The sequence below is a fragment of the Suillus subalutaceus genome (genome assembly GCF_016647625.1).
Source record: "Suillus subalutaceus strain FC151 chromosome Unknown DFJ58scaffold_343, whole genome shotgun sequence".
Classification (NCBI taxonomy): Eukaryota; Fungi; Basidiomycota; class Agaricomycetes; order Boletales; family Suillaceae; genus Suillus; species Suillus subalutaceus.
In genome coordinates this window covers 1-23,048 of record NW_024540592.1, presented here as the reverse complement: position 1 = coordinate 23,048, position 23,048 = coordinate 1, and the positions used below count along the sequence as shown (strand labels likewise).

The 23,048-nt window shown below is 47.3% G+C and overlaps 5 protein-coding genes across 5 annotated transcripts; all 5 read left to right on the top strand.

The window, feature by feature from the left end:
• Window positions 1-3,433: 3,433 nt before the first annotated feature.
• On the top strand, window positions 3,434-7,128 carry DFJ58DRAFT_848691 (uncharacterized protein; the record flags this gene model as incomplete). The annotated part of the gene is made up of 6 exons (XM_041393670.1): window positions 3,434-3,729; window positions 4,945-5,020; window positions 5,073-6,267; window positions 6,362-6,940; window positions 6,991-7,079; window positions 7,108-7,128. 6 exons carry the CDS (start codon window positions 3,434-3,436, stop codon window positions 7,126-7,128), a joined length of 2,256 nt encoding a protein of 751 aa, XP_041235190.1.
• Window positions 7,129-8,332: 1,204 nt separating this feature from the next.
• On the top strand, window positions 8,333-10,799 carry DFJ58DRAFT_848690 (uncharacterized protein; the record flags this gene model as incomplete). The annotated part of the gene is made up of 7 exons (XM_041393669.1): window positions 8,333-8,463; window positions 8,681-8,707; window positions 8,850-9,856; window positions 9,914-9,958; window positions 10,002-10,066; window positions 10,117-10,176; window positions 10,242-10,799. 7 exons carry the CDS (start codon window positions 8,333-8,335, stop codon window positions 10,797-10,799), a joined length of 1,893 nt encoding a protein of 630 aa, XP_041235189.1.
• A 459-nt stretch (window positions 10,800-11,258) lies between these two features.
• On the top strand, window positions 11,259-13,865 carry DFJ58DRAFT_750675 (uncharacterized protein; the record flags this gene model as incomplete). Its single annotated transcript, XM_041387757.1, has 11 exons — window positions 11,259-11,618; window positions 11,667-11,937; window positions 11,987-12,181; window positions 12,226-12,353; window positions 12,407-12,454; window positions 12,501-12,861; window positions 12,924-12,961; window positions 13,021-13,206; window positions 13,256-13,402; window positions 13,460-13,641; window positions 13,689-13,865. 11 exons carry the CDS (start codon window positions 11,259-11,261, stop codon window positions 13,759-13,761), a joined length of 1,989 nt encoding a protein of 662 aa, XP_041235188.1. The 3' UTR covers window positions 13,762-13,865.
• A 4,440-nt stretch (window positions 13,866-18,305) lies between these two features.
• Window positions 18,306-19,346, top strand: DFJ58DRAFT_825538 (uncharacterized protein). The gene is made up of 2 exons (XM_041392178.1): window positions 18,306-18,450; window positions 18,551-19,346. Exon 2 carries the CDS (start codon window positions 18,599-18,601, stop codon window positions 19,097-19,099), a length of 501 nt encoding a protein of 166 aa, XP_041235187.1. The 5' UTR covers window positions 18,306-18,450; window positions 18,551-18,598; the 3' UTR covers window positions 19,100-19,346.
• An 893-nt stretch (window positions 19,347-20,239) lies between these two features.
• Window positions 20,240-22,149, top strand: DFJ58DRAFT_825532 (CoA-transferase family III domain-containing protein). The gene is given in 10 exon segments (XM_041392177.1): window positions 20,240-20,454; window positions 20,544-20,645; window positions 20,708-20,854; window positions 20,905-20,964; window positions 21,010-21,156; window positions 21,228-21,294; window positions 21,330-21,412; window positions 21,459-21,510; window positions 21,564-21,827; window positions 21,847-22,149. The coding sequence occupies 10 exon segments, from the start codon at window positions 20,360-20,362 to the stop codon at window positions 22,123-22,125; spliced, it is 1,296 nt and encodes a 431-aa protein (XP_041235186.1). The 5' UTR covers window positions 20,240-20,359; the 3' UTR covers window positions 22,126-22,149.
• The last annotated feature ends 899 nt before the right edge of the window (window positions 22,150-23,048 follow it).

The following is a 23,048-nucleotide window of genomic DNA, read 5'->3' as shown; positions in this document are numbered from 1 at the left end:
AAAAGAATTTCTGGCGCTATGACGGATTCGATATCAACAATCATACCTATAAAAGACCGAAGGCGAGTCCTTGTAGGGTATATTGGGGAGTGAATAGTGACGTAGGGCGTGATGGAGATGGGGGTGATCTGGTGGTGATGACGATGGCGGTATATTTAACGAGTGTGTTTGAGCATGAGTTTTCAGTCTCACGTCTCTTGTCATTCACCAAAACTCCGCTTTGTTTCTATTTTTTTTTTGCATAGCTTCTGGACGATTCTCGTTCACGTCCGCCTGATGATCTCTTCAATGTTAGATCTGTCAGTGTTAGAACACAGTGGAAATTTTAGTTTGATTTTCAAATAGATATGAATTGTGCACAATGCTGTGGGACCGTGACAACCAGTCAACGATCTGTAGAGTTATTTTCAGGCCACAGCCTCCAAATCAGAAAATGACGATTGGGACCGCATTTTAGACTAGCGCAGGCAGTGTAGTGCAATCCGAATCCCCGCAGATCCGCCTTGGAACAGAACACGGAGATCACCGCGAAAAAAAATCACACCGCATCCCCAAGACTTTTGCAAGTTGCCTCCATTAGACATGGTGCGTCTCATTTCTCCAACCGTGACTCACTAAATGTAACCTATCTCGTGGAATATACTCTTCAAGGTAGACGACATACGCATGTCGCCCCGCTCACATGGGTAGCCAGGCTTTTCGATGCCGTGCAATTCTTCTCCCGGCGCACTAGGAACAATCAAGTAACCCAAGAGCTTGCTGCAATGACTCATGGTTATATTATTAGTCGTCACTAAAAAAATCGAAAGAGACCAACGCACCCCAATTTCAAGTCCTGAAGGACTTCAACTTGCATGGCGTTTCCTTCCACTGAAGAATGTGCAGAAATAAAAGTATCTGGCACAAACCACAGGATCAACGCCCGTCCCTCGTTATAGGGTCCAACACAAGTAGCAGTCAATGAAGTGAGCTACGCGCTAGTTGTCGACTTGCAGATAGATGGGAGCATGCCATGCCAGTACTAGCACGACGTACGTGTTTACTAGTTTGGGGTATTTTCAATGTCCGCGGCACGTCCGCGGTATCAGTAGTTGAAGCCTGCGAGGCTAGAAGGAAGACAACTTGAAGTTCTTCGAACACAGTCCCGTTTGAAAAGCATAGCTGCCAGATGAACTGACATTAGAAACGAATCTTTCATGTACCTTGGACGGTCCTTCTATCACCTGGGCAGCCCAGTCCAGTCTGTCGAGGTGCCAAGATGCGGCAACTCCTGCGGGAGCCATGGCACGAGGCGGTCGTACAGATGTGACGCAGCAGGATTGACGGTGAGCCGGTGACAGGGACCGCGGAGGCTGGAGCATCATGATGGATCTCGGAGAGATGTATGACCATACAGAGTGGACTCGCGCAAATGGCAATGTGTCTGCCTTCGAGTCTGGCAGACAGAAGCCGGTGTGGCCTCAACATAATGATGAGTGCTACCTACGACAACGCCCAAAGGCCCTACCCCTACTGCCAACTAAGTTATCCAAATGGTGGTAGATACCCACCTGCATCACTCAAACAGGTCACAAGTCTAGGAGATCTGGGGATCAAGGTGCGAGGATTAGGATTGAGGTGCTGGGGGTCTATGATTTCTTTGTGGTACTACCCACAGGGAGGTGGGAGCAGGGTTCCTGAAACCATGTATTACGTTGGAGGGGAAGTACGCAATGGTCATACATAAACTTATGCGCGCGGAGTGACGTGTCCTAAGAATCAAAACTGTTTCTGCAGAGCTCAATATGACGGATATAAGAAAAATCAGTGCTGATTTTTCCACCAGCATTACTATTCAGCAAACCACATTAGTATGTTGACATCTCACTGGTTGAGTCGAACTCAGTAAGTACATGGGATGGGGTGACCGAGATCTGTCAGATAAGCATATGACAAAGAATACCCTGGGTAAGTTCCAAGGCTAAGTATCGCTTGGGCTTCGGAGATACTTCAACCTTTATTAATTTGGTATCTGGATGGCATACTACCTGAGTCTAGGTATCAGTGGGTATCCCAGAACCACATATTTTCTGTCAAGTGTAAGAAAATCAATGCCCTGACATGACGGTATAAGTCAGTGTCCAACAACAACTATGGCACTGCGAACCTCAATTGGTGGCAGCGACGGCCATGTGAATTGTGACCTTCAGCATCAGTAAACCACAACTTTTCCCACAGGAAGTACAAACATTTGCGTTCCTGTCCAGCCAGCTACAGACTCCACAGTTCCCCAAGTTCCCAGCACACTTGTGACCACAAGGTATCCAGTTGCTCACAGTTCTATATGCCCTACAGGACTTTACACCTTAGTACTACTATACTGCCAGTGTATTACATCCTAGTAGCGCTATTAGTATACTTCAATTCAATTACAATGGGTTTCAAAATTTTATCAAGTGCGAACTCGGAACCAGAAATTCAGAATTCAAACACAACCTGCGATCATCATTGCAATGACATCTATTGTACTGATATACTTAAAGTTACATTAATATATACATGCAAAAAATGCGGTAAACAGTAGTTTTGGGCGGCGTGTGATCGCGGAAGGGACGAAGAAAAAAGAGAGAAAACGAAACGGACTGAGTGGGCGGTGTATGTCGACATTAATCTAGCTGGACCGTGATGTGATGACATTCGAGTGATTCTAAATATATAACATTAGCGTTGTAGTGCTGTAGGGTAGTATGGAATTGTAAGAACTTACCTTGCAAAACACTCTGTGCGGGTCCGTGGTGAGAGAGACCATGTTTTTGAAATGTTATCCGCATGTGAGCTATTCCTACATCTGCCTTGGCGAGCTTCTGCTTCGAAATATCGGATTTGTGCTTGGAGAGATTCGCCAAGACTTCGTGTTCGCAGACCACACAGTCAGCAAGCACTTTCTCTGCGTTGACGACATCCTGTCTTGCCCTTGAGAGGTCCAGGACGAGGTTCGCTTCGAGATTATCGGCATCACTGATCGTCTGTGAAAATGTTAAGGAGTATTGTTTATGACGTAAGGTATGAGTTACTTACCATTGACCTGATAGCGTCGACTATGTCATACAAGTCCGAAATACCGCTACCAGAGTGACACATATTATTAAGGCTTGCATGCCAGTGAACAGGGCAACGTGAGGTTGATGGTAAATCACTGATATTCAGCTTGACTGGTGTGTTTGTTGACATGGCATGTTAGAAAAACAATTTTATTGGTTCCGAGAATGTAACTCTCACCTCCATAACTAATATGTCCAACTCATACCAGTGTCCTTCGTGCGGCAAAGACAACTTCAAAGACCACGGCGCTGTTGCCCGACACATGAGTCAGCCTCGCTCTGGCTGTAGTACTTGGCTACAGGATCTCATTCGTTTGTGTTCAGTGTCCGTCCATACCGCAGACTCAGACTCCATGGATGTCGACCACGCACCAAATATTCCTGATGTTGACCAGGAGCTTGATGGGGCTGGAGTTGGAGACTGGGATGGGGTATTTCAGGGTAGAAGTGATGAGGGTGATGATCAAGTCCACAAGGAGGTGACACCGACTGACTCAGACTTCATCGACTGGCATCCCAAACCCCCTCAAACATATGGCAGGGGTCACACTTTCCTCGACTCGTTTCGTTCTGATGCAAACAACACGTATCGCAAAGAAAATCACTATTACCCGTTTAGCGGCCGGAAAGATTGGGAGGTTGCATTGTGGTTACTGCATTCGGGGTTGAGCATGGCGAAGGTCGACAGCTTTCTTTCACTCGAGATGGTCAGTTTTAGACTTATTCATTGAGTTTACTATTTTGATAAGTGTCTTGTTAAGATCAAGAGTCTTCCATTATCTTTTCGTTCAGCCAAGGAACTACGCGGTGTAGAGACTCGCGTTTCTGCAGGCTCATATGGGCTCATATTACGAATTCTGATGACTGGCCTTCACGGCACAACTCGCACCATCACCCTCTAGTCATTCCCTATAGAGCGCACCACTTTCCCGCGGAACGCGCCATAGGCGCAACACTTTCCCGCACAACGCGCAGTATTCCCGCGTGCGCGCCTTGCGCGCTTTCTCGCGCTTAAGCGCACTGCGTCGCACATCATCCAGGAGCATCCATCCATTGTCCAACCAGTCCCTCGGTATGTCCCTTTCATTATCTGACCATATTTGGCATATTACACTTCCTATTTCGTTATGGACCCTTACTTTACATCACTTTACATCACTTACATACTTAGAGCGCTCCCTATTCGGCTCCGAGCCCTGGGAGAGCGCTTAGGTAGAACTTACATACACTCATGTTCGTTTTACACCGAACTTTTCCACCTTAGCTTCCTACCACCACCTTCCTACCACTCAGTATCTATCACCAGTTAGTTCCATGCAATGCATGTATCCATCATCATCTTGAGGCCCTAGCATCAGTCTATAGCTAGTGGCACTGTCAGTATCCGTCTAGATCCGCGCTTTTCCTCTTATCAGTCTCAGTATCCGTCTTCTACACTTGTGCACCACTTGCACTACCTTCCCGCGCTTCGCGCACTTTCGCACTTCGCTTTCCCGCGCGCACTTTCTCGCGCTTTCACCGCCATTCACCAGGGTTGTTCAGCATCATTCCGTGGATCCTTGCTTTCCTTGCTTCCCCTTTAGGGTCGAACGTTCTTGCATTCTGCGAGTATAGCAGCTAGGCAGAGCCAAGACTCACTTATACTGGCTGAGCACTTTTCTTATATGTGCCTGCCAGGTTGTGATACCCACAGCGGTCGAGCGGAAATGCTGCCTGGCGGTCCACCCTGGATGTCCCAAGTAATCCCTACTGTACATCTGACAAAATCACCTGTCATTTTGTATTGGCGTGATCCCCTGGAATGTATCATGAGCCTCTTAAATCACCCTTTCTTTCATGATCGAATGGATTTTACGCCTCGCAGGGTGTATGCTACTGCGCAGCGACTGTGCCGCATATACTCTGAATGGATGACTGGTGATGACGCCTGGAACATGCAGGTACATTTTTCTTTCTTTCTGCGAGTCGTTGTACTTACTTGTTTTCAAACAGTCAGCCCTCCCGAGAGGTGCAACGCTCCTTGGGACAATTTTGTCATCTGACAAGACCAATATCTCTATGATGACCGGTGACAGAGTCGCACATCCCCTCCTCATCAGCCTCGCCAATATACACATGTCTACACGACTTAAATCGTCATCTAACGCCTTCGTTCTTACTGCCCTCCTCCCTGTGCCGAAGTTTATTCACAAAAAAAAACGTATGCGAGGCGTACTCAAGGATCGGCTAATCCATGAATGCTTGAACATCGTGCTACGTCCCCTCAAACAGGCCGCTCGTGAAGGAGTTATGTTATCCGATCCTATCGGGCACAGTCAATACTGCTTCACACCGCTCGTAAGCTATATTGTTGACACTCCGGAGGCCATGATGCTGGCTACTGTCGGGGGAAAAACCTCCCCAGTCACTATGGCAATGTACAAACAGTTTGGAGACCCTTTCCGCCACGAGCCTCGCACAAAATCAACTACACTTGCCCAGCTGCGCATCGCCCGAGTAAGGGCTGATCCAGACGATATCGAAGCATTCTTTCGTGAAGCTCAGAAGTTTCGTTTGAATGGTGTATCCGACCCTTTCTTTGCGGACTGGATCCTTTCTGAACCATCCCATTTTCTCACTCCCGAAACTCTCCACCACATTCATCGGGAGTTTTATGATCACGATGTGAAATGGCTCGTTTGTGCAGTCGGGGACGTAGAGCTTGATTTTCGCTTTTCTGTGTTGCAGCCCATCATGGGGTTTCGCCATTTTCACGGGGGCATTTCGAAGCTCAAACAGGTCACAGGACGCACTCAGCATGATATCCAGCGCTCAATCATTGCAGTTAGTGCAGATGCGGCACCTAGTGCCGTGATCACTGCCATCCGAGCTTTGATGGACTTTCGCTATCTCGTGCAGTCACTTCGGATTGACGACAATGTTCTTGGACGCATCTCTGCAGCACTCGATGAATTTCACGCCAACAAACACGCAATCATAGCTGGTGGATTTCGTCGCGGTCAGCGTAATAGAGTCATCGATAACTGGTTTATCCCGAAGATTGAGCTTATGCAGAGTATAGTTCCAAGTATTCGAAACAGTGGAGTTATCATGCAATGGACCGCTGACACTACAGAACACGCACACATCACCGAAATCAAAGATCCCGCACGCTCGAGCAACAATAACAATTACGATTCACAAATCTGTTCGTCATCTGGACCGCGCTGATAAATGTTGTCGCTTCGACCTCACAACGAGTCTGCTGGAAAACATCCCAGGCTCAAATCAGCGGACTACAGATCATGGTGATTCTGATTCTGATGATGTCAACTTCGATGTCGACAATGATGACGATGATGACATCCCAGCAGAACTTCTTGCGACCATCACATCTCCTGGCCATTCACGCCCCATCACCAATCACTTTGCAATTGCGAAGCTCCTCCAGGACAGGGAGGTGGGGACGGTTCCTGTGCCATTGTGCTCATTCTCTGTCGGACGTACATCATTTCATCTTGCCCATGTCCCATCCATTAGATCCATTTCTGTTGACGACACAGCTCTCAAGTTTGATGTTCCAGACCTGCGACCAGCCATTGCTGACTTTCTTGGTCGCGAAGCTGCTCATGGGCAGGATTATGTTCATACTATTGGGGGGGCTAGGAGAGCTAAACCCACCGCTTCACTTCCATTCGAAAAGCTCCAGGTCTGGTTCAAGCTTCAATTGCAGGATACGGATCTTCATGATATCAGTGTCGTGCGGCCTGCTCAGACCCTGAATTGTTCACCACCTTCTGGTGTCTGGACTTGCGGCCGGTATGATCCAGTCATTGTAAACGACAATGCGAGATGCTCATGGCCTGCCGATGGTCTTCATGGTACGTTTTTCTCTCCTCCCGTGCTTATTATTCTCATTATTAAATCTCAGGGCACACCGTTGGTGAAATTAGGCTGATTCTGCGTCCTGTTGGAAAAGCTGGCACATATTGGTCATGGAAGGACCGCTTCCTCACCTATGTCTATCGCTTCGACATCATTCCACAAGGTGGAAGTAATCGTGAACTGAGTACTCAATGTCACGAATTCCAAATACAAACCATTATTCTTTCTTAAACACTCGTAAGACACCCGTTAAGCGCCCATCACAAGCGCCCGTCGTTAGCGCTCAGTCAGCGTCTGTGCCTATAACCTTCACAAACCCTAACCCCAACTTCTCTATCCCGTTAGCGCTTACTACCGCTATCTCCGACATTCCCGATTTCGACTTCCTTACTCAAGCGATTAAGTCACGTGACTCCAGAACCTTCCAGAACCCTTGCACAGCCATCACACGTTCCATGACATCATAGTGTAGTTATATTTAGAACATCGTACGATTCTCTTTTCTATTTAATGATTGGTTAGTTAGTTCAGATTCAGATTCAGTCTCCGCTTCAATATATGTATATAGGTAGCTCGTTGTAGTCAGTAGTTCTCCAGTTCAAACCTCTTTTGTATTAGCTTACTGCTAGCAATCCTAAGATGTCCCTGCTATCCTTTCTTCTTTGTTAGACAACCTTTGTTTGAGTCCTAGTCTCTGCCCCAGCGTTAATTCGTTTAAAGGGTTGTGACACTCAAATGCACATACTTAAACGAGTGAAGCGCTCAAATGGTACTCGGGTGGGTGATGTCGTACCAGTTACGCAGCTCAGGGCACCTGTCAACCTTGTACCTCGCTTTGGTGCAAGTGCGGACAATCGTCTCACCCAATATAACAGTATGGAACATGCTTCAGAATTTTGGCTCAATAAATACTGGGACAAAAACACATTCTTCCCTCTTTCAATGTAGCTTTCACAGATTGGTTTTTTTTTAACTCATGTATACTAGTAAGATAATCGCTTTGGGTGAGAAGCCGTTTATTATTAGTTCTTGGAATGCTGCGCTTTGCGGCGCATGATAGCACTGTCTGAAACGATCCCACCGTTGTCATACTAGCGCAAACCAGACAAAAAATGGCTTCCTTTTTCAGGACGGTTGACAACAGAATCAAACTTTCCTCCTTGTTGTCCATCCCTGACGTCAGCGATGTCCATACCATGAACAAAATCACTTCTGACGAACTCAATCATTTGGTTATGCACGAGGACGCACCAGAGGCATCGCAACCGCTGGGGCACTTGCTGTCTCATATTTTTAAACCTTTCAAGGTCCCTCTCCCTCATGTATCTGAACTCCAAATTCCTCTAAAAAAATCGTCCATCCCAACGAACACGTCAGATCGCAATATCATGGCTTATCGCCAGATTCTCTCGTGCCACTATACAACATCGAAACGAGTACTTGGAACTGGGATCTTCCAGTTAATCCCCCTGGAGGTGGCTCGGACTCAGACACTAGTGGTAGTAGCCACGGTGCTCCAGTGAGTCAGGACCCAGAGGTTGCAGAGAGTGCAACTTATGAAGAAATTTTCACATCCTTTATGAATGCTCTTGCTGGCTGTTTATCAGCATCACAACCCCTCCTAGAACGCGAGTGTTATGCAACTCGCACATGGAGCGCAGCCAATGCTCACAAGGCATTGCCCGGGAGCGAGATAAAGTGCAAACCTGACCTTGTTCTATCTGACAATGTCACAGCAAAGTGGGGAAATATCAGGGTATCCGGTGAGCTGACACATAGTCCTTACAAGCCTGCAATGCGGCTTGGGAAGGCTGCAGACACCCATGCCTACCTCATGATGAGCGAACAGCCCTGGAGGCGCTTTTCGCTCATATTATCATTCACTAATGCCTATCGTCATCTCAGAGTCCTCCTGTATGATCACTCTGGTGGCGTGGTATCTACCCGCTTCGACATATATCAGCAACCCGACTTATTTTCTCAGATAATCGCTGTTATCAATTTCGGCAATCTAGAATGTGTCAGGTATGATTCAACAGTTTCGTTCACGAAACTTGTTTCGCCACCCCTCTCCAAAAATATCCGTGAATATCGCCCAATCAAGAACATACCCCGACGTAGCAGTTCAGCAGACCCTGCCGCATCCATTTCTGAATCCCTCGATGAACTGGGCTCTTGGGACCCGTCCTTTGACGATGATCTAAAGTCTGTAGTCTCTCATGACTCTGACGATGATCTCGAGTCTGTGGTCTCTGATGACTCTGGCTCTGAGGAACGCTTAACTGACTCAGAGGACGCACCTGAAGGAAATTCAATTGAATCTACTACGCAAACGGAAGAATTCCCCCCATCCCTCCCTCCAGTGCAACCCACTATGGTGTCCAGTGCCCCCCTCCTCAGCCTCGCATCCCAAATTCCCCAGGACTTGACAGAGAGTATATCTTCCGTCACGCCTCATCCTTCCCAATTTCCCTACTCTGTGCACTCACCTGAACCTTGTGGCAAGATCCGCGTAGGGGATGACGTGTACATTATCAAGCGAATTCTTTCTGCAAGCCGGGGGCTTGTTGGTCGTGGATGTATCTGCTATCTGGCCAGTCTGGGCGATGAAGATTTTATCATCAAGGACCATTGGGTTCTTGGCAAGCGGGAAGATGTCATTTTGAATGAGATAGAGATGTTGAAATTAATGCAAGGTGTCCCTGGCGTTCCCGAGCTAGTAGATTATTGGCTCGTCACGACATCAGAAGGCGAGGTCGATGTCACTCGAAGTTATCGCAAAAGGGAACGCCGGAGTACCAAGGGCACCAGTCGCACTCATGTCCACCTTGTCCTAAAGCCGTGTGCTCGCCCCCTCCACATGTTTCGAACGCTGAAAGAGTTCGTGAGAGCATTAAGGGACATTGTGATCAGTAAGTGTCTACTAGTTGAGTTGTGTAAGAGCATTGAACTGATGTTTCTTCTTGTAGTCCAGAGAATGGCGGTGGAGGAGCGCGGGATCCTGCATCGCGATTGTAGTCTTAATAATGCGATGATCCTGGATGATCTAGACCTCAGCAAGGGGTTCCTTATTGACTGGATTACGCATTGCTGCGGACAATAAATATCCCATCGGTGGTACGGTAAGTACATTCATTTCATATCGAGTTTCAAACATTGATTCATTTTCCAGGGCACGATCCCCTTCATGTCACGCATGCTTCTCAGCCAGGTTTCGCTTTTCCAACAAAAGGTGGTTGCAGACGACTGAGCAGAAAAAGCTGATGAAAGCAAACAAATCGAAAATCGAAATCGAAGAATGCTCCTGCCCTGAAAACACCGAAAACCTCCTCAGATTCTTTAGCGCTGCCCGTTTCTCATGTGGTCCAAGGTTACTCTGATGATCTTGAATCTCTTTTCTTCATATTCGCTTGGGTTTGCATCAAGTTCTGCGGTCCCAACGGCACGGTCCGTCAGGAGCACATGCCCAATTCCTTACTCGATCGCTGGACCAGCCTTGACCTGGCATTGTGTGCTGCCTTCAAGATCACCTTTTTCGCGAATCCATTGGATGAACAGTGTCTCATAAACGAATTTCACCCATACTTCAAACCCCTCATCCCCCTTGCAAAGGATTGGTGCGCAGCATTGAAGGATAACATGGTTAACCCTGTTACCTTTGACGCCATTCTTCACATACTCAACTCTCATCTTGAGGAGCTTTCCGATGATGAGGAGCTCCAATCCACTGTGACAATGCTCAAGAAAACTGCCACTGCTCTTACTAGTAGCTTGAAATGTGTTGCTTCACTGTCTTTGCCCATGCCGAAGCGGAGGAAGTCGGACGACTTGCCGGAGACATCCGAACAGGTGTAACATATTGCATATCATATGCATTTTCTTATTAGTAGTTATCACACTGACTCGGATGGGTGTCACGTATTTCCTGACATGTATATGACTACTTGTAGATCTACTCTGAGTCATGTACGACTGACATCGATATTGTTTGCCTTATAGTTTACGTTTTTCTTACATAATGATATGTTGACTTGGATATGTGACACCAACAGCACACTTACAAATTAATTGCACGTAATAACACAGCTGCAGCATTGACTCAAAGGTGCGAATTTTATGTCTTTCTATTGGTGCATAGTCTTTGATTACCTCCATCAGTGCTGCGTCCTGCATACAGTCGAGGCAAATACCGTAGCAGTACTCCAATAAGCATCGCAATAACGTCAAGGCTATACGAGTCCTTCCGCCAAGATTTGTATAAAATGGTGAGTCTGATTTGTAAATCACCTGTCTTGCTGCTTTCTTTATTGCAACATGCCTCCTCGTGCAGTAGCCAGTCCCAAGAAGAAAAGGTCCAAGCGCAAAGCTTCTGACGCTTCAAAGGCTAGCTTACCGAAGAAGCCCCGTGCAGCAAACCCCGTCGAAATTCCTAGCATGCCGCTTGTATCTCTTGGTCTAACCAAAGTTGATGCAGCGGACGCTGCTCCTCAATGTTCTGGCCGCCCCAATGCGGGAACAGGGGGTAGGAATGCCCAGCTGGAGAAAATTGGGGTAGTGTTAGAGGCTAAGTCCCGGAATCGGAAACCCAAGGGCACCACATCTCTTGGTATGGTCAATCCCGTGAACCCTCAGGCTCCAGAACCACATCGTAAAGGCCAAAAGAATCGTCAGAAGGTATAACACACAGTCTTCGTTGTCAGGTGGTGTTGATTGTGCGTTTAGGTGCTCCCCCCGCCATACAGTCCTGACCCCTCAGACTTCAGTGCCAGCCCCCAGGTGCCTCATTTTTATTGCAGCAAAATGGTGGGAGGTTTGGTTTTGCAGGCTTCGACCACCACTTGTGTTGTCCCTCCTGGTGCGGAGCCCAATCCTCAAGTCTTGAATAACCCATATCTTGAGCAGCGCAATCAGAATACTTTCGCTGATCACTCCTGCAGTTCACAACCTCAAACAACTGCTACCTTGTCAGATTACAATATAGACCCGGCCCTGCGTGAGGAGGGTGACTGTCGCTAGGCAAGGACTTCACGCAAGGCTGGTAGGATCCGATCTGGAGGACAGCGACTCTAGCGGTAGTGGTACTGACACTGACATTGACAAAGACGACGACGAAGAGGGTGAGGACGAGGGCAAGGGTGAGGGCGAGGACGAGGATGAGGACAAAGGAGACGAAGGAGAGAATAATGAATCCCAGTTTGGTTGGGGGGAAGCTCACCAACGGCAGAAGGGACATCCAGGTAAGAATTTATGTTAGGAGTACCCTCACTGACTCAATTTACAGGATTTTCAGCTGAAGGACTCCCTACTCAGGCTCGAGTTGCTCACCCTCTGACACCAGACTTCGAATTTCAATACTCACGCGATGAAGATGAAGACTCTGCCTGGATGCGTCTCAACAACAGCAACCAGGTATTATCTTCATTATTCATTTGCATCATGCTCACAGTTTCTCACCTTTTAAGCCTCTGGGCACCTTACCAGGAGTGCAGCAGGAACGATCAGATCCTCAGGTGAGAGAGTAGTTCTGTTTTAGATGAGGCTCACGATATTTCAAAGACTAACACCTCAAAGGCCGAGGATGTATTGAAGCGCCACCATAAGAAAAATGGTCAGCCTCGCCTTCCCGACCCTGAAACGCTCCAGCTGTTGAATCAAGTGGCGGAGTCTGTCGACCAAGTTCAGCGCCGGTCAAAATCCAAGAAACCCAAGGGATCTGATGGGCCGAGGCCTGATCAACTGGCTTGGTATGGACCACACTGGAAAAGTTTTCTCGAGGAGGCCAAAGGAGAGTGTCGCGGGCAGCATGCCCTGGAAAACCCATTCCCGCCTTTAGTCAAGGAGATGCCAGGAACCATCTCCGAGGTTCTACTTTCAGTTCTGGTCGCATGGGACAAGAACGGTAGACAGTTTGAAGCTGGTACGTACTTGTTTGTTCCCGAACTAATATCCCGAACTAATCTGTTTCATATCGTGATGCAGGGGTCTGGCCAGAGCAGCAATATAACATGACGCGATTGGTGTGTGGTTTACTTACATTCATAATTCCTTGTTGACGCATCTCACATTTGTACTACAGTTGTATGACGACCTGTCAACTTGGCGGTCTGATCTGAAGAAGACTGCAATAAGCATCGCGCCGCTATCATACTCGCTTTTGCCTCCGCCTTCGGTTCCTCCTCAACAACGTGCAACTTGGGTCGAAAACACTGCTAAAAATTTACTCCAGGGTGGTTTGTATTTACGGTTTGGAATAGACGAGAATGTAAGTGATTTTGCGCTAAATATGCCCATACTCATGGCAAGATCAACAGGGGCAAATGAGGAACTTCGCTAATCCTGCCCTCCGTGATGCATCCATTGCTTTTTTTTACACAGGACCTTACCAGATTGCACGGAGGCGGCCAGATCATTTCCGCACACAATTGCCAATATCATGCTTAGCCTTAGTTGCCACAGTGGTGACGTGTTCTCCTCCCCTTGATGTCATGCTCATGTACTGATTTTTCTATCTATAGTTCCACTGCGTCTTTGACAGTCTTGAGAAGAACGGTAATGATAAACGTTATCCGAATTTCTCCTCGAAGGAATACTCGCCGATCTACTGGAAAATGCTCAACATCATCAAAAATACCCTCAAGGATGAATATCACGGCCCTAGATTGTCAGCACAACTTCAAGAATGGGCCGAAGCCGGATGGTAAGTTCTTTTCATATGAAAAACCTCAACTGATTTCATTCATACAGGGCCGAAAATCTCAAGCTCGATGGCGGCGCTATGGAGGCGAGACATGACCACCTCCAGGTTATTCTGGACTAAACCTTTGTATTCCGCACTCTTCACTTACCCTGTAGTCGCATTTCTTTTGATTCGTCATTTACTACTACCTACTGTTATGTGCTTTCGTGTTTCCGTGATCCGAGATTCAATATATGTCATTTGTGGCTATGCTACTGTATTGAGTGAAAAAATATGTACAACGAGCAATGTCTGCACAACTCCCATTTTCTGAGTGGTCTGTGAGTGTCTGTACAGCCATAGACAGAGGAAACCAGCGCTATTTAGTCCTCACTGGGTGTGTCTGTGGGCATCTGTACAGGGATTGACAGAAAGGTCTGCTACTGTAGTGAGCTAGGTAGTAGGGACCAAGCTATACGGCTGGGATGCTGTACAGCTCTGTACAGCTCTGTACAGAACATTATAGTTTACTGATGAGACTGAAAGCCCTCGGGGTCGTAGGTGCTGGGTGCCCAGCACCTGTGATCTTCACCGTTACACCAACGGCAATAACAACACTGCTTGGGAACTAGACGAAGGTCACAATGACTGATCAAGCTGGTGAATCGGTGATTAGTTAGTGACCGGTGCAAAACAGGTGATTTCAAATCACCACTTGTTAGACGCTGTTATAAAACCAAAAATGATTGTCATATTTACTTTACGAGAGGGAGGCCATAAGACGCTGTTTGAAGCTGGAGCAATCACCATCGGACCAAAAGAACCTTGATGGAGTCTGTGCTTGAACAAAGTAAAAAGTTTGCCGCAGGCACATCACCAAAATGCCAGTAAATAGAATGCACTGATGCTGAAAATTTCCTGGATCATTCCAAAGAACTTGTCTAAGCTACTACATTAATCAGTACCACCCAAATGTAGTTTCAGACGGCATGTAGAGTACAAACCGTATGGGCGGGTGGGAAGACCTTTTGCTAAGCCTTGGCAACGGATCCAGATTGATCTGCATACATTTATCAGCTGTTCTTTACAACATCAACACAGGTATGAAAGCTTGATGCCTCAAATTTGTGTGGGATGTTGCCGAAGCCATTGAATTTGAGTCATTCGAAAACTGACATCATAGTATTCTCGAACCAAATTTTTGGCGAGAGCCCGGTCATACCCGATTGCCAGAACAGCTCAGATGAATATTAACATCATAGAAGTTTGGGGTTTTTTGTCAATCGAGGTGGCGCTCACTAAAACCTTTCCTACAGGCTACCAACAGATGTGCTAATTCGATTGCTGACTCGAAAACGGTGATGGTGGCTCTGAAGAGCTCTGATGAAAGAAGCAGCGGCAGGTGGTATTTGCTAGCATTTACAGCATCCTGATAGTCCTCGAGAAAGAGTGTTGTGGCATAGATCATTGATAGAGTTCGGCAGGTTTAGGCCACTTCAACGACTTCTCTAAGATCCAGGAGAGGGCAATCGCGGGGGACCCATCAGAAGTTATCTAGTCTTTTCCATCATTCGGTTTGTATCCCCTCCTTGGGATAAAACGGTGGCTTATGTTGGCTTGTGAGGCAGTATATTAGAATGATGAGGGTGGGATAAGGCTGGGCGCTGGGGCAATTTCAATGAATCAGGAAGACAGATGAGGCCCCAAAATAAAATCGACCTTTTGATCAAATGGCAGAGGGCTCGTCAATGTCATTGGAACGCATTGGGTGATAGACAGAAGAGAAACAATTTACAAATATTAATGGTGGCACATCAATGCATCAACTGTGTTACCTACCTGCTAGGCTGTCCAGTTCAGGCACATGCACAGCACCATACTCATGAATTGTGACTTCTGATCCAGACCAGACCTACTGCAGAGTAGCTGAGGTGGAGGTTTGTGTTGGCATCTTTCAGGAATTTCCAGCCAGCGCGCGACACGCGTCAGCCACCAGCCACCCCGCCATCTTACATCATCCGCCAATTATCATGCACCTTCTTCGGATGCCTTACGCACACACTACGAGCTTGCACAGATGTCACTTCTCGACCTTACTTGCTTCATCTGTTATATAGACTGCGGACAACATCTCATGCCCAACGAATGAAATGAAATTGTACATCAATGGGTTTTGTGCGAGCGCATGATGAGAAGTCATTTTATGCATGTATTTGATTATACATATTTCTTTGTCACGAATGGGGCAAACGGGGCATTTCGAAAGTCGAAGTATGAGATGCCGGGTGCCCTTCTCCGAGGGCACATCATGATGTGTGGTACTGAGAGCGAGCGATACGTGATGCCGCCGTCCTCGAGGCTATGATATTCGAGCAAGTTAAGTCTGGATGTATCAATTTACTATAGCTATTAGCTAAGGACCATCTCGTATGAACTTTGCAGCGCCAGAGGCTGCCACTAGCAATATTGGCCGCTGATCATGACATACAAAATGTATGTAACTCAGTGTGTTATAGTTGAAATGCAATGAACTTACGCTCGGTAGATCACCGATCAGTGACTCAATATTTACATTAAATCATTGTTTGACCCCACCTGTAGACTTCGATGCCTTTTATGGACACAGTATTTCCAAAATTGTGGGTTGAGCCAGCCCCAGATCTACTGACATAAGGAATGGCAATGTGGAGATAAACTCGTAAACTTAATGTGTCACTGACAACCCAGCTGGGAGGGTAATTGGAGATTCATTGACCGTAAGTTGGCCGCAAGAAGCGCAAACACGGAGATGAACTTGAATATCACTCCTTCCACCCAGTATTTGGACTGTCGCAATCACGCATCAGGCACCATGGTTAACCTTCAAGACAGTACAGCTTACTGAGTCCGGTACAGCCATTATCACCGGTTGGCGTTGGTGTGGCATCCATTGCACTACCATTAAAGTGATAACGGGGTAGCTTAATAGTTGATCTGAGCAACTTCCTCAGTACAGCTAGTCTCAGATTCAAAAGTCATTGCGGTTGCAACAGTTCGGGATCAAACCTAGGTTCAGGACCAGACTGCTGCAAGACTAGAACTTTAGCTTGCCACAAAAACGCAGGGCCACAGTACGGGAACTGTACTACCATGAAAGTGTGCGAGTGAGTTTTGTCTGGGTTTAATGAATAGTGACAACTTAGTTGGTTTACTTACACTTATTTATTATAGACGTCCGGATTTTCTCAAACTAGAGCAATCGCTTGCATGCTCGCCTTTGCAGGCAAATATATGTGCTCAAGATATTCAGAGCACTTACAGCTGACTGCACCTGCCTGTTGTGGACGCCTTCTCCCAGCCTTGAATGCATCTTACATCAAATATGGCATATACCCGTGCCGGCATTTATCCTTGCTTATATTTCAAAAGATACTAACTGAAGTACGGTATACACTTACTTGTTATGGACGCCTTCTCTAGCTGAGTCCATTGGAATAACATCACAGCAATTCCATATTTCATGTACTAATTATGGGGAACTCGTTTGGGACTTATCGGTGTACATCTTGTCACTATGTAGCCAATGCCATGCCACTTGGTTTACCATGGTGTGGCCATTTTTTTGCTTACCCGAACTTTCCCTAACCCCCTCCTTTCAAAGATGGTTATTTAATGACCGCAGAGCACACATCATCTCCCCATCCCCTGGATGAATTTCCCCTGGAGCCAGTAAGTTATATACCATGCAATTATTGCTTGCTCTCATCGCCCTATCATTCAGTACGCCCATGCCAGATCAACTTGTGGCCAATCAGGACATCCTCGACGACGACCCTCATTGTGCCTTCGTAAATCCACCCGGCAGCATGCTCGACACCAATGACATGGTAGGATGTCCTTCTCCGTCACATTATTTTTTTAAACAACCGACCCCTTCAAAGTTAGAACACTCAAGGTCACATTCAAACATGGCAGATCATCAGACGTCAGGGCTCAAGTTAGCCCACTCCTTCTCTTCCTTACAGACATATAACACTGTGACCAGTCATCATGCTCAACCCTCTGTTGGCCCATGGACGTCAGATGATTCATTGAGCAGCACTGATCACAACCACCCAAACTTCACACAGTGTCAATACTCAACACAATCCGTTTCTACATCCATTTCCCAGGCCTTGGACATACCACCACCACAAATTGTCTACTCCTACTCTACCACCACCAATGTACTTCCATCTGTTCCAAATCATGGCTCCTGGAATGATACATCAACCCTTCATGACACCCAGTACCACAATCCGGTATTAGGAGGTGCCAGCATCAGGTACTCTTCTTCTCCTGCAATGGGAAGCAGCTACTGCCCATCCCCACCAACATCCCTGTAAGGAGCTGCTGTCCTCTACGCGCCGACTTATGTTTTAAAACTAAGACGCTCGAACGGACCATGCGTTCGACGACATCCATGTGACTCATTTATGCGAAGAGTGCAACTCTTCGCATCCGAGTTACGTGGATACATTCCTTTCATTTCTTTCACTTCTCCTTTTATCTCTTTCATTATTCTACCTTGTGCTCCCAAATTCACAATACCCTTTCCTCACCGAAGTATTTTCACCTCGCCATATGCTCTTCACGCTCATTCCGGCCTAGTCAAGCAATTCAAAATGTATATATACTCCCCATGTACACTCATACCTACAGCGAATCTTAGAGTCAGATCCCCGCTCCAAGCATGACCGAAAAGCCTCTTAGAAAGTCCCCGTCTCAACTGTCCTCTAAAACTCATCTCTTCTCAGCTTCGTTTTGTTCACCATTCCCTTTTGAACTCATACCCAGCCTTACATCCCAAATGTATGCTCCTCGTTGCCATGTATAAGTGGCCGTTTGCTCATAATCACTCATACACGGGGCGTATCCAAATGGCCACTCTTTGCGGTCCACTTCATCACAGTATACCGTGGCTAATCATACACCTTTGCCTTCCATCTTCGACCATAATATGTCTACCTCTGGGTTCTCGCCATACAACACCTTACCACCTCAATGGCAGACTCGTGCCGTCGCTCAGCCAGGACACCCAAGTTTGCCATCCATACCTATGATACCTCCACCATCAGCAGTGGAATCTTCACAATTTCCATTCGTAATGCAACACCATGCAATTCATGGTGAACAAATGGGCTACCTCTCAAACCAGCTACCGAACAATCAGCCCTATTCATTCCTGCTTCATAGTCATCCTTCATCTCCCCTCCTGTCCTGCCGATGGCTAAATGACGACGTCATTATACACTGTGGATTTACAGGGACACTGAGGGAGTTAAAGTTACACTGTGCCACCGTCCATTTTACTGGACCGAAAATCGCGCGGATCACATGCCACTGGGAGGGTTGTGACTACTACAAGTGCAAGGACCCCACAGTTTGCGCCATGCGGTGCGACTTGGTGTGGCGTCATATTTGTGAGATACATTTGGGGTTGAAGAGGGGTAGTATCTAGGCTTCTGCACTTCTTTGCATTGAAATTTTGGTGATTCCTCGTGTTGGACTTCTGCTAGCTGTCCCATGCTTTCTTATGTTGTTAGGTCTGTTGTCGTCAAACCCGCGCCTTGTTCCTATGGACCATTCGCCATGAGTTTACTTAGTCTCACGTTTCATAGTTTCTTATTGGACCATTAAAATATTTTATAGTCTATGTACGTGAGCATGTATTCGCGGCCAAGCCCGCTAATGCCCATGGACCTTCTCCCTATACCCTCGAGGGCCAATTACCAACTTCACGTTGACCTGCTGCCAATAATATTTGATAGTCAATATTATGAAGAATCCGTCGCGGAGACAAATCGAAAAAGCTGTGCGGCTTAATCTTAAATCCGGAAGGAAACTTACCTTTGCAGCGTATTTCTTCCTGAGGAATGTGCAGAGCTCACCAAGAAACTAGCCAGGCCTGGGAGCATACAGGTCTGGTACCTATACACACCCATCTCTTGAGGATGTTGTAGGGTCAAGAACATGCAACAGATAAACTATCCGTCAAATATCAGCATCGATGTTTGTCATCTCCCACACACACGAAGCATGAATCACATACTTTGATCAATCATTCAGTAGAAGAAGACTCACCTGTCAGTACGCGTATGTTCAAAGCACGGATGATTTTGAACATCCGCGGCAAGTCAGTGTGTTTGACATATGCGCAACCACCAAACTTGTAAGTGTGTTGCTCTTGTATTAAATGGGGACTGAACTTCGCCTGCAACCCTGAGGCCTGAGTCAACCGTAGCATTCATCTTCCTGCTGGTAACTGACAGGTGCCCCAAGGCCACTGAACACAACTATACGATCAACAAATGTTTGTTGGCTGTTCGGCTCAGCGCATATTGCACAACATGATGTCATTGAGTCAAGCTTGAGCTCTAACTTACATTTGACGACCGTTAACGTTACAAGACATTTGGCTCTGAGCTGCCAGTGGCTACCTCCTAGAATTTTGCTTCCAAAGGCTTGCTATTTCTGATTTTATGGCCGAACTTGAAGAGTTTATGAAGACCATCTCAAACAAGTAGACTCGGAGTCTTTCGGGTTGTCTCACGTACGCGGAGGCCGGCGGCCCGCTTCGAGAAGACATTCGGCTCCCATACGAGCTTCTATTTAACCAACATCCCAATTTCGCGCACTACGAACTAGCAGTTCAAGTTGTTCACGCACACGTTCGAACTTTGCAGAACGCGAAAAAATCGCGCTAGACTTGACAATAATTATGGCCCTGACACCACCTAGCTGGTCAATCACCGCGTTCAAGGTCACTGGGAGTTCCAGTAGACCTGTAATTTCCTATAACATTGCCAGTCACAAGTGAGTTCCAGACTTCCATCACCTTGCGCGTTTTCTAATGACAGAATTGCGGGCTAGTTTGGCGCGTAGAATGTCTACCGTTGTTGCAGACGCGCCACCCGCCCCCTCAGACGATCTTCCCACTGGCAGGAATCAGGGTTCTTGAGCTTGGACAACTCATTCGCTGGCCCATTCTGCGGCCAATTGCTAGGGTAAGTTCTCGAAAGAAGCGGCTTGATGTCATGCAGGACTGTAAATAGACATTTTGGTGCAGAGATCATCAAGTTGAACCGCCTTCAACCGGAGACCCACTACGAGTATGGCGCGAGCTCGATATTGACGGAACGAGCCCTTGGTTCCGAAGCCTTGCGAGAAACAAAAAGAGCATTGCTATTGACCTGAGGAAACAGGAAGGAAGAGAGTACGTTGAAGATCAAGGTTCTGTCATCTCGATTTCATATCCTATTGCAGAATCGTGAAGCGGTTGGCTGTAAAAAGCGACGTCATAGTCGAAAACTTTCAAGCCTGGAAGTGAGTTGTAGTCAGTGTAGTTTGTATATATGTACTAAACTCAAGGGTATCTTTAGCTCTGGAAAAGTGGGGTCTTGGGCCACAGGAGTTACATAAAGAGAATCCCTCCCTGATCTTCACCCGTGTCAGCGGATATGGTCAAACAGGTCCATGGGCTTCGCGACCAGGATATGCGTCCGTATGTGAAGCTGAGTCGGGATTTCGCTTTTATAAATGGACAGCCAGACCCGAATACCGGACTGACTTTCGGGTCCTCCGACAAGACCTAACATCAGTCTTGGTGACTCTGTCGCTGGTTTACACGCAGCGTTTGGCACTAGTGAGAGGCAAGTGATGTGGGATGTACATGTTTTGACGTTCCTCAGGTGCTGGCATTGTTGTCGAAGCAGAAAAAGGCCTCACGAGGGGAGCAAGGTGGTGAGACGGTCGATGTGAGCATTATGGAGAGGTAAAAATCCAGCCACTTTTAATGACCTCTACTGGAAAATCTGCAGCATGTTGAACCTGATGGAAGGCATAATTCCAGAGTATGACCGTAAAGGCAAGGTGGGAACTCACTGCGCGTCTGTTTGAATCATGTCCAATTTTCATGTTCACAGATCCGCGGACCATCAGGTTCGTCGGTGACCGGCATAGTTCCCACTAACGCCTACCCCTGCCTCCCATTACCATCAACACCCTCCTCGCCGACATACATAATCATCGGTGCAAATGGAGATACCCTCTACGCACGACTGATGCGTGCCATTGGTCGTGAAGACCTCATAGGAGCGTCGTACGCTCACAATCACCATCGCGTCGCACGGCAAGGTGAGATCGAAGAAGCCATTTCAGCATGGACCAGTCAGCGGCAGGTTGAAGAAGTTCTGATCCATTCTCGAGGGCGCTAGCATCCCTGTCGGACGTGTCGTCGGCGTGAAAGAGATTGTGGAAAGCGAACAAGTAAAGGCCAGAGGAGCAGTGGAGGACGTAGAGGTTGGCAGGGAGGGAGAGGGATGGAAAGTCAAGATGCCGAGAGTTTTTCCTCTGCTCGAAGGCTGCGATACGAAGACCAGATGGGCAGGACCTGATCTGGGTGCACATACAGAGGAAATCTTGGGAGAATTAGGGTTGAACATTGAAAGTATCATCCGGTTGAGAGAAGAGGGCGTTATTGGTTGAGGGATTCTTAAGCCCGGTATCCAGTTATATCTGCTCTGGTTCTGTTGTAATCATGATTGTTATAAATCATCGTAACGGCGCTCGGCCGCGCCAGCACCCGGTGCCCATGGATTCGGTTCGCTCGGACTAACTATGTCCAAAGTCAAACTGATAGCTATGCATAAATCTCTAGTTATAAAAACACAGTACCCGATCACAAAACTATGTTGCTCCTTTAAGCTGCTATAGTGTCGTAATCACCTCAGGCATCAGTTCTCGGTGCCTATAAAGGGTCCAAGAGACCCGGTTTCTATGTTATGGGAAAGTGGTCTCTGAGACCCACCCTCCCCCCATCTATTAATAACACTTACTCCTAGCCCACCTCGCTTCCCTCGCGTCCCTCTAGCTCCACCCTCCCAGAACCCCTTCGCGCCTCTAAAATACCTAAAAAACCCTCTCACGACACCTCTCGCAGACCTCTAGAAATATGACCCATACCTCCAGCGCATCCCTCACGTGCTTTCCACAAACTTAGCGTTGGAGCCTTGTTGATACTTCTTCATACTGGTATGTCCTTCTCGTATCTCCACAATGTCGTCCTCCACACCTCATCCCACTCGCAAATCTCAGCTCACATCTTCAGGGCTAGGCCACCACTTTGTGAGCCCGAGGAAAGCTCGAGACAAACGGAAAACACAAACATTGATCAAGATACCGGTGCGGAGGCGAAGCGTCGCCGACTTCTAGCTGAAATGCAGCAACTTATGAAGCCGCGAGGTGAAAAATCAGACCCACAAGTACTTTCTGCTGACCTTGCTCACGCTGGGGACTGCAATGACTACCCGCCCAAACACATAAACGTTGATGATGCCCACCCACTTCACTCCGAGGGACGTCGGAATGTTAGAACCTCCAAGTCTTGACACCCCGGCAATTGACACGCC